Source organism: Jatropha curcas, chromosome 11 (genome assembly GCF_041381405.1).
Source record: "Jatropha curcas cultivar XTBG-Jc1 chromosome 11, XTBG_Jcur_1.0, whole genome shotgun sequence".
In the NCBI taxonomy this organism is placed as follows: Eukaryota; Viridiplantae; Streptophyta; class Magnoliopsida; order Malpighiales; family Euphorbiaceae; genus Jatropha; species Jatropha curcas.
The window spans coordinates 23,769,062-23,779,497 of NC_143161.1; the positions used below are offsets into that span (position 1 = coordinate 23,769,062).

Genomic DNA, 10,436 nt, shown 5'->3' on the forward strand with positions numbered 1-10,436 from the left:
TTTAATTTTCTACTTATACATTAAATAATTATCTTGATTATTGGATAAGTATAGTTTGATTTGACCTCAATAATAACTTAATGCGTATTATTTTATTTTAATTTTAACGGAAAAACATTGATTTAAGGTTACATTTAAAAAAATAAAAAAATTATAAATTAAATTATTTGACTAGTTAGAAAGTTTAATTTGATTTATTGAATTAGTCAAAAAATTTAATTTAGGGCCTTCTGCCCTATTCACTTGCTCTTTTTATAAACTCTATATATAGTTATCAAAAGGTTCCACGTACGCAGTTCTCATTATTAGCTCCTTTGTCTCTCAACTTTGTACGTGATCAACTGCTGTGCTTGAGGAGTGCTCTGCAGCCCACATTTCTTTATCTCTTTCTTTTTTAATTAATTAATTAATTAATTACACAAGACAAAAATTACGCAGAAATGATATTCCTTAATTCAAGTAATACATCACGTCACTGTAGCAAACACGGAACCGAAGTACAAAATTGTCCATCGTGTCACGCCACAAAGACACAAACTACAGCGGCCTCCAAAATTTGATTACCCGCAAACGTTATCTCCACATGTCATCCATCCATTGGTCTACGTGATTTTCCGTGGCCAACCTTCGTACTCCCTCAACCAATCAATCATATCCAAGACTCCGAAAATATCAACTACTTAAAGTAGGCCCCAGTTTACTCCTTCTCTTCACCGCTCGATCATTCTCTTCTTAAGATCAAACGCTCAACAGCTTTTAGTTGACCCGTCCACTCTCTTCCGCTCTAAACCCAATAGCTAGAGGTCCAAATTCCTTGAAACAAACAAACAACACAGAGAATACGATAGAGCTATGCTCCGCTACAAAGACGAAGACCGAAATATCGGGTAATGGAGCTAGCATTGGTATCTAGAACTGCTAATCATGCAGCGACGACGTCGTCGATAAGCGGGAGAATTGGCGGTTCATCGAGAATCAGTGAATTTCCGGCAAGAAAGAGAAGACTTAGCTTCAGTGATGGAGACAATAATAAAGTCCAAACACGGTGCGCTAAAGCCTCTACGGAGAGGAGCAGTGAAGGGATAGAAGAAAGAAAAAGCACGCCCGGAGGAGGGTTCAGTGGAAGTGCAATGGAAGTGACCACATTTGATCGGAGCTTTGGCGATGCAGAGTTTCCTGTTTGGGAGAAGATTGGCGCTGTGGTTAGACTTAGCTATGGAATCGGTTTGTTCTATTCGTTCGTTCATTCGTTTCTCTCTTTCTGCTTTAGAAAGAGAGAAATTTTCCTTTCTAAAGTCAATGGCTTTACACTTTTTAATTTCTTGGCTTTTTTAAAAAAAATAAAAAATAAAGAGGATGAACTATGTTTCTTGTTTTTTCTTTTTTTTTCTTTTTTTTTCCGCGTTACAGTTCCTTGTAATTGTTTACAGAAGAATTAAGATTTTTATTTTTATTCTTTTTAATAAATCAGGTATATATGGTGCCATGGCTCTAGCAGGAAGATTCATATGCTCAATCACTGGAATAGATAGCACGGGAGGTTTTAATCCATCTTTAGATGCCATTTTAGAAGGACTTGGATATGCATCTCCACCAATTATGGCCCTTCTCTTTATATTAGATGTATGTTGGATTTCCGCCCAATTTCTTTTCATACCCTTTCATGAATTGGCTAAATTTTAGATTAATTTTTTTGGACTGGTACGTATCCCAGTTAAACAATATGATTATCAAGTGGAACAAACATGGATTTGAGGATTTCTTTGGACTAATTAACAGATTTAGAATGATTTTAAATTGTGAATTTAATTTATTGGCGTGACTACAGGATGAAGTTGTAAAGTTGTCACCTCATGCTCGAGCTATCAGAGATGTAGAAGACGAAGAACTTAGGAGCTTCTTTTATGGGATGTCACCTTGGCAGGTTAACTTTTCTACCATTTATATGTATTTTTCCTTGTTCAGAGTCATCTTTATGAAGCAAGAGGATTTGATTTTACTGTGCCATATTTGCAGTTTGTCTTAATTGTTCTTGCAAGTTCAGTGGGAGAGGAGCTTTTCTACCGAGCTGCCGTTCAGGTCTGCCTTTAACTCTTTAAGAAGATTATTTGCTATTTGATATATAATACATAGTTTGCAGTACACGTTTTAATCTGTCAATGGACTGCTGCCATGCTCATTGTTTTAGATTGGGACCTTGTTGCTTCAGGCCTTATATTTCATTAATTAATTTATTTGATGTGCCATGTCGATATTTGAGTTGCTTATACTGGGTGTATATGCCTGGCTAATGAGATAGTACCGTAGTGAGAAAATCTTGATGAGTGTCTATTCACTAGGTAAAAGAGTGGCTACAAAGTAATTTCAAATACCCAGTGTAGGCAATTGTTTTTCTAGTCGATGAGCTGTGACACTGCACATTATACTGATGAAGTTGAACAAAGAAAGCTAGTATATGAAAATTCTGAATTTGTCTATAAACAAAGTAGAAACCCCCATGATTTTCTATCAGTTTCACTTTTTCATAGAGTTTCTGAAAACTTGGATACTTTATAATGCATGTCTTAAACTGATTTTCTTCATGAGATCTCTTAGTTCATGCTTAATCCATTGGGTTTTGCAAGAGCTATCTGTCATAGGATGTTGTATTCTGTATTCTTTTTTTATCTAGTCCAATGTTAAGATTAAGTTGTTTTTAGTTATCAGTCTTTTATTTTCCTTTTATTTAGTCCAATGACATAATTGTGAAATGGAGGGTGATTTGTAAACCACTTCATACCAAAAGTTGGTTATGAGTAAATGAGCTATTTAAAAATAGATCGAGATTGTGGCGGAGGCCTGAAAAAAATGCAAAGCCAACATTTATATATATATGTGTAGATAGAGATGAGGGGGCTCCCTTTTAATAAAATATTTAAAAAATATAAGAAATTCATCAAATTCTTTTTAAAGATTCACATCAGAATAATGCGAGTTGATGAAAGTTACTTCGAAAATTAAAAAAAAAGAAATTCAAATTGGGCTAGTTTCCTACTTTAAATAAAAGCAACTAAATCTAGCATGAGTTGGCGATCAGAATGTATATTGATAGAACTTATAGCGGGATCTCAAAAAACAAGTACTTTTTGCTGGGCCATCATTGGGGTTTTTATTGGGATATGCTTAATTATTACTCTTTTTTCTAAATAAATCTTTCCTGAAATTATTGTTCTTTTTTTTCCTCGACATTATAGGGAGCATTGGCTGATATATTTGTAAAGGGTACCGATTTGGTAACAAATGCTCGAGGAATGGCAGTTCTGGTATGTGTTTCTTTTCCCGTCATATGCCATATTGTATTAAGTAATGAAGCTTTTCTTGAAACAAAACTGAGATGTGTTTCTACAAATTGCAGACTGGTGTGCTGCCTCCATTTGTTCCATTTGCTCAGGGGTTTGCAGCTGTATTGACAGCTGCTCTTACAGGTTCTTTGTATTATGCAGCCACCTCCCCAAAAGGTTGATATTCTCGATACTCCGGAAAATGCATTTGTTTTAATTGCCTGCCACATATTTTGATTTATTAGTTGGTCCTGTTTCTCTCAGATCCTACCTATGTAGTTGCACCAGTTCTACAATCTCGGTCTGGCCGTGATGATCTGAAAAAGCTATTTGCAGGTTTCACAATCTTCCACTATCATTCTCAATACATTCGCATTCCCTATTATTTTGAATTTTTTTTGTCATTTTCAGTAAATTTTATTTATTTTCTTATAACAAGAAAACTATGAATTTATTGGTCTTGTTTTGGCATGTTTTTTTCTTTTGTTTTCTGTTGGGGTCTTGATGAACGTATAACCGCCTTTCTTTTGCCATCTCCTCAGGGTTCTTTAATTTTTAAGAATATTTTGTAACAAATCCGTTTAGCAGGATAAATTTTTTGGCTTACAACGTAAAGCAATTCTAATTAATCTCTTTCCAATGAAGCTTACTGGTCATTTATCTCATAGCCCTCATTAATTAGTCTCTTTTTCTCGGGTGCAAAGACATTTCCATGAAAAGAATCTGCACCCAAGAGGAGCATGAGTTGGAAAAATATAAGGAATTTCATTTTCTTATTGATAGACAAATTTAAAGATGTTTGCATATTATTGATATGCACTTTGTTTTGTATCACTTGGTCAAAGTTGTAACTTTATCTTTTCATTATTGCCATTAACACTGCAGCATGGTATGAAAGACGGCAAATGAAAAAGATCTACTCTCCGCTCCTAGAAGGACTTTTGGCTCTATATCTTGGTTTCGAATGGATTCAAGTAACATCCTGATTCCATTTTATTGATCTAATAGCGATTTCATTTTACATTCTTGAACTAACAGATTCCTCTTTACATTATATTCTGACAAAACGAACAGACAGGTAATATTCTGGCGCCTATGATAACACATGGCATATATTCAGCCGTTGTACTGGGACACGGCCTCTGGAAGATTCATGACCACCGACGAAGACTACGCCAGAGAATCCAGCAGCTTAAAAACGATGAAATAAACTCCAATAGAACATGAAGAAACTGTTAATGGAGCAGTAAAGAGCAAGGAGGACATTTGTGACACTTAACTGATGTTTGTATAATTTACGAGTACCTTGTATATGAATAGCCTACGAGTACCTTGTATAGGAAGCAGTATAATAGAAGAGGTAAATTTGTACACAGACATCTCATGGGTTACATGCTTCAGTTTTTGACTTTGCTCAACCCATTTGCTTGTAGGATAAAAAAAAAAAACAAAAATACTGAGCGCCTGAGTGTGAAATTTGTGATTCTCTTTATAATGGAGAACAAATGTATGAAATTAAAATGGAAAATTGACTTTAGTAAAGAATCACGAGCGTAGACCAAGTTACAAAAGTATAACAATTTTACTCACCTGATGTGCCAATTTATTGGTCCCGGTAAGTTTTAAGAGCCGCTCGGTTATCGATCCGGTCAAGGACAGAGGGTGAAGGATTAAAGGACCGATGAGAAATAAATATATGTTAAATATTATATAAAATAATTTTAAAATTACTTAGTTTTATTAAAAAGGGAAATAATTATTTAATTTTGAAATTTACTATAATTATCTAAATAATTTTCGACTTTTTATATAATATTTAAGTAATCACGTTTACCTCCTTTCATTAAAAGCTTCCTCCCTCCAATTTTGAGGTTTTTACATATCGAAATCAAGTGAAAATACCAAAATACCCTCGACTGCAATGGACCATCGGCAGAACCACTGAAGAACACCCCTGGATTCTTTTTACAGGAGGCGCAGGACAAAGGAGAAGTCAATTGAGCCCGAATACGCAAAAAACATTAGGGATCAACCATGGCATTCTCGATAAAGAAAAGCTTCAATCTTTTAAGAAATAACGATAAATTCCCAGCTAATCTAACAGAAAAAACCTGAGTAATGAGTTCTTGAACGTGTCAAAAGAAAGTGGACAAGCTGATATGGTGGGTGAGCATGAAAGGATTGAAAAGAAGAGAAACAGAAGAATTTGGGTCAAAGCAAATTGATAACGAAAGCTAAAAGATAAAAAAGATATATAAACCCATCGCCAAGGTGGTCTCTTCTTGCCAAATCAACTGAGAATAAAGAGGCCTCCTCTGCTTCCTTTAACATCGGATATTAACAGCCCAAAACAGCTCTAGCTCCACCATTTTATAAATTAAAGAAAGAATGAGCTCCCCATCTCGAGAAGAAGATTCCAGAGAAGACGACAGGAAGGAGGAATCGAGCCGCCTATTAGCGAGACCAATCCAATCACCAACATTATCGTCGTTGGATGGCGAAGACTCCAAAGAAGCCGCTCGCGAAGCGCGGTAGAAAATCCTAATCATAGGTGTGGATAAGTCGCACACAATTGATGCCGACGATTTTGTGCCTCCATTCTCGTGGAAAAAACTTTGGTTATTTACTGGACCTGGATTTTTTTTGAACATAGCGTTTTAGATCCGGGGAATTTAGAAAGGGATCTCCAGGCCGGAGCGATTGCTGGATACTCGCTGCTTTGGCTACTGGTGTGGGCCACCGTCATGGGGTTGTTGATCCAGGTGCTATCGGCCCGCGTCGGTGTAGCCATCGGACGTCACTTGGCAAAATTGTGTAGAGAGGAGTATCCCAATTGGAGCACCATAGGTTTTATTAACCTTGATATACATGAAAAATCACAAAAAAAATTTTCAAGCTTCTGTCAGATCGAAGCTTGAATTGAGAGAAAACTCTAAACTCCTTCTTAGCATGCTTCAAGGCAAATTTTGCATCAACAAAACTCCTTCCTTGGAATCGAAACAACTTTTGGAGTCTCAATTGATCTGACAATAAAGATGAAGACACGATGATAGCGATAATGCAGTAGGTTCCAAAGTAACCTCCATTTCACACAAACTCAACATCTCAATCAAGGCTCAATCACATTGAATTAAATTATATAAGTATTACTATAAAAGTCAATCACATTGTATAGAAGTATAAAACAGAATATAATTGTGGAAGTTTACTTTGCTAATCTACTGCTACATTCATAATCAAGGTCTTAAACTTTTGCAATAATGGTTTTATCGAATATGTAAATGTATTATGCATTTCGTTCAATTTGTAAATGAATTTCAGCAGCACTTCCCATAAAAATGTCAAAATTAAGTTAAATCTTTCTCAATTTGATGGAGGCCAAAATTACAAAATAAAGGCAGATCTTCAATCTTTCTCAGGATCTTTAGATGTTGAAAGCATTCTTGATTGGTTAGCTGAGGTAGAATGTTTCTTTGAGATTATGAATGTTGAAGATGAGCGTAAAGCTTCCATTGTGGCATATAAACTAAAAGGAGGTGCAGCAGCATGGTGGCACTCTATTCAAAACGAACGCCATCGTCGAAGGATTGAACCTGTGCAAGATTGGATTTTTAATGAAACAGTTGATTGAGCAGCGTTTTCTTCCCAGTGATCACTCTCAAATACTGTATAACAGATATTATGATTGTTTTCAGGGAAATCGAAAGTTTGATGAGTACACAGAAGAATTTTTGAGATTGCAGGCTTGATGTGATAATTGTGAGACTAAATCCCAGCAAGTGGCTCATTATCAGAGCGGATTGAATCATGATATAATGTGTATAATGGGTGTAGCCGTGATTTTCACTTTGACAGATGCAATTGAGATGGGCAAACATGCAGAAGATAGACTTAACTGGCAGCCTCGACAACCACTTAATCATAATCAGAGTTTCAGACAAACTTATTCATCCGGAAATCAACAGTCCAGTAGTAATTACAGTGGATAGAGTTTAAGAGCAGTAACTCCTGCTAATAATTAGAACTTACGACAGATTCCGATAGAGGAAAAGAAAGACCCCCGGTAAAGGCTCCTATGGCAGATAGAAACAATAGACCGAATCCGTATCAGAAGCCAACAAGGGACTATTGTTATAGATGTAGAAAACAGGGACATACATTTAATAAATGTCCAGAACGCAGGGGGGCTAATGATGGGCATCGACAGGTAAATGTAGTTGATGAGGTGGCTGAGTTGGAAGTAGTAGAAGACGAAGATGATGGATCTATGGCGGGTTCAAAATATGGTGAAGTTACGTATGTTGTTTAGAAAATATTGTACTCTCCAAAACAGGAAAATGACACTCAACGAAGGAAAATTTTCTAGGTTAAATGTCATGTTGGTGAAGCAGTGTGCCGACTCATTATCGACAGTTGCAGCTGTGAAAATTTGATAGCCAAACAGTTGGTTGAGAAGCTGAATTTGCCTACAGAACGACATCCTTCGCCATACAAGGTAGGGTGGATTAAAGAGGGTCCAATGATTGAAGTCAACTGAATTTACAAAGTTCCTATCTCAATGGGAAAATCGTACACAGATTATGTTAGTTGTGATGTTGTGGAAATGGATGCTTGTGGAGTATTGCTAGGTTGTCCGTGGTAGTTTGATCTTGATGCATTGCATAAGGGGAGAGAGAATTCATACCTGTTCACTTGTAGAAACAAGAAAATCATTGTCCTATGTTTTGGATTTTCTACTAAAGCTTCTAAAGTGGAGGAGAAATCCATAGCAGCTGTTTCTTCCAATGTGCAGGAATTTTCGAGTGCGATTGAGAAGTCCGGAGGTGCGTTAGTCTTGTTGATCAGACCAGAGACAAATTTTGAAGAAAGGGCACTACTACCACCTCTTGCAAAGGAGTTATTAGATGAGTTCCAAGCCATAGTTGAAGATCCATCTACACTTCTACCTTTGTGGGGCATCCAGCATCAGATTGATTTCATCCCTGGATCAAAGATACCGAACCTGCCTCATTACACGATGAATCTGAAGGAGAGCCAAATTCTTCAAGAATAAGTGGAAGAATTATTGAAGATGGGACATATCAAAGAGAACATTAGTCCTTGTGGAGTTCTTGCTTTATTATTACCGAAGAAGGATGGGACTTGGAAAATGTGTATGGATAGCCGAGACATCAATAAGATCACGGTACAATATCGATTTCCTATTCCTCGTCTGCAGGACATATTGGACCAACTGTTAAGATCTACAGTGTTCTCTAAAATAAATCTTCGCAGCGAGTATCATCAAATCCAAATCAAGGTGGGAGATGAATGGAAGACCGCATTCAAGACTAAGGAAGGGTTGTATGAGTGGTTGGTTATGCCGTTTGGGTTTACTAATGCAACTAGCACGTTCATGCAGCTTATGATTCAGGTTTTACATCCTTTCTTGTGCAAATTTGTAGTTGTTTATTTTGATGACAATTTGATCTTCAGTTGCAGTGAGGAAGAACATCTTCAGCACCTTCGTCTGGTGTTAAACACTTTGCAGGAAAATGAGTTATTCATCAACCTTAAAAAGTGCAGCTTTATGACAAAAGAGCAGATTCTGTTTCTTGGCTATGTTGTTAGCTCGAAGGGGATACATGTTGATGACAGGAAAATTGAGGCCATTCGAAATTTGCCCATCCCTAAGAATATAACTGAAGTTCACAATTTTCATGGCCTTGCTACTTTTTATAGGCTATTCATCAGAAACTTTAGTAGCATCATCGCTCCCATTACAGATTGTTTAAAGAAGGAGAGAGTTCATCAGTTTATATGGATCGAAGCTGCAAACAAAAGCTTTGAAGAAATTAAAGATAAGCTTACTTCCGCCCCTATTCTTGCTTTACTTAATTTTGATAAATTGTTTGAGGTAGATTGCGATGCTTGTGGGATTGGAATTGGTGGTGTGTTGTCACAATCAGAAAGGCCTATCGCATTCTTTAGTGAAAAACTGAATGAAGTTAGACAGAGATGGTCTACTTATGAGCAAGAGTTGTATGTAGTCTATCGAGCCTTCAAAACTTGGGAACATTATTTGTTGGGGCGAGAATTCATTATTTACACTGATAATCAAGCTTTAACTCATTTTAAAACTCAGAAGACTGTGAGTAAGATGCATGCGCGTTGGGCAGCTTATTTTGGTGCTTTTCATTATATCATCAAGCATAAATCGGGTACTTGTAACATGGTAGCAGATGCTTTGAGCAGGAGAGCCGCTTTGCTGATTATAATTAGGCAAGAGATTGTGGGGTTTGAATTTCTTAAAGATCTTTATGCTTTGGATGAAGATTTTGCTGACATATGGGCTAAAATTCATGCTAAATAGCTGGCCGATGGATTCCTGGTACATGACTGGTATCTATTCAAAGAAAACAAGTTATGCATTTCTCGATCTTCCATCCAGGAAAAGCGGTCATCTGAGAAAACCATAGTGGTCGTTAAGCGGTCATCTGGGCTGTGATAAAACTATTGCGGGGTCGGAGAGTCATTTTTATTAGCCACAATTGAAGAAGGAAGCAGGGAAGTTGGTACAGAAGTGTTCTGTTTATCAGACACAGAAGGGTCATTCTCAAAATACTGGCCTATACACCCTGTTGGCGATGCCGGAACAACCGAGGGAGGACTTGTCTATGGATTTCCTGTTGGATTTACCTCGAACTCAATGCGAAGCTGATTCTATTTTTGTTGTTGTCGACAGATTCTCCAAGATGGCACATTTTATTCCTTGTAGGCAAACTAGTGATGCCTTACACATTGCCAAATTATTTTTCCAAGAGACTGTTCATCTACATGGCATTTCCAAAACCATCACATCTAACCGAAACATGAAGTTTCTAGCTCATTTTTGGACAACTTTGTGGAAGAGATTTAACACTCAACTTCATTACAGCAGTACCGCTCACCCTCAAACTGATGGTCAAACTGAACTGGTGAATCGGACTCTTGGTAACCTCCTTAGATGCATTTGTAGGCAGAAGAAGAAAATATGGGATCTTGCTCTTACTCAAGCAGAATTTGCTTATATTAGTTCTTTCCATAACTCCACCAAAATGTCACCTTTTGCAATTGTCTACCGGAAAGTTTCAGCCC

The 10,436-nt window shown here is 37.0% G+C and overlaps 1 protein-coding gene across 1 annotated transcript; it reads left to right on the forward strand.

Annotated features, from left to right (window-relative positions):
* The first annotated feature begins 765 nt into the window (after positions 1 to 765).
* On the forward strand, positions 766 to 4,738 carry LOC105637401 (hypothetical protein). Its single transcript, XM_012220852.3, has 9 exons — positions 766 to 1,224; positions 1,472 to 1,623; positions 1,829 to 1,924; positions 2,017 to 2,079; positions 3,234 to 3,302; positions 3,395 to 3,497; positions 3,585 to 3,656; positions 4,206 to 4,294; positions 4,395 to 4,738. Exons 1-9 carry the CDS (start codon positions 891 to 893, stop codon positions 4,545 to 4,547), a joined length of 1,131 nt encoding a protein of 376 aa, XP_012076242.1. The 5' UTR covers positions 766 to 890; the 3' UTR covers positions 4,548 to 4,738.
* Positions 4,739 to 10,436: the final 5,698 nt, after the last annotated feature.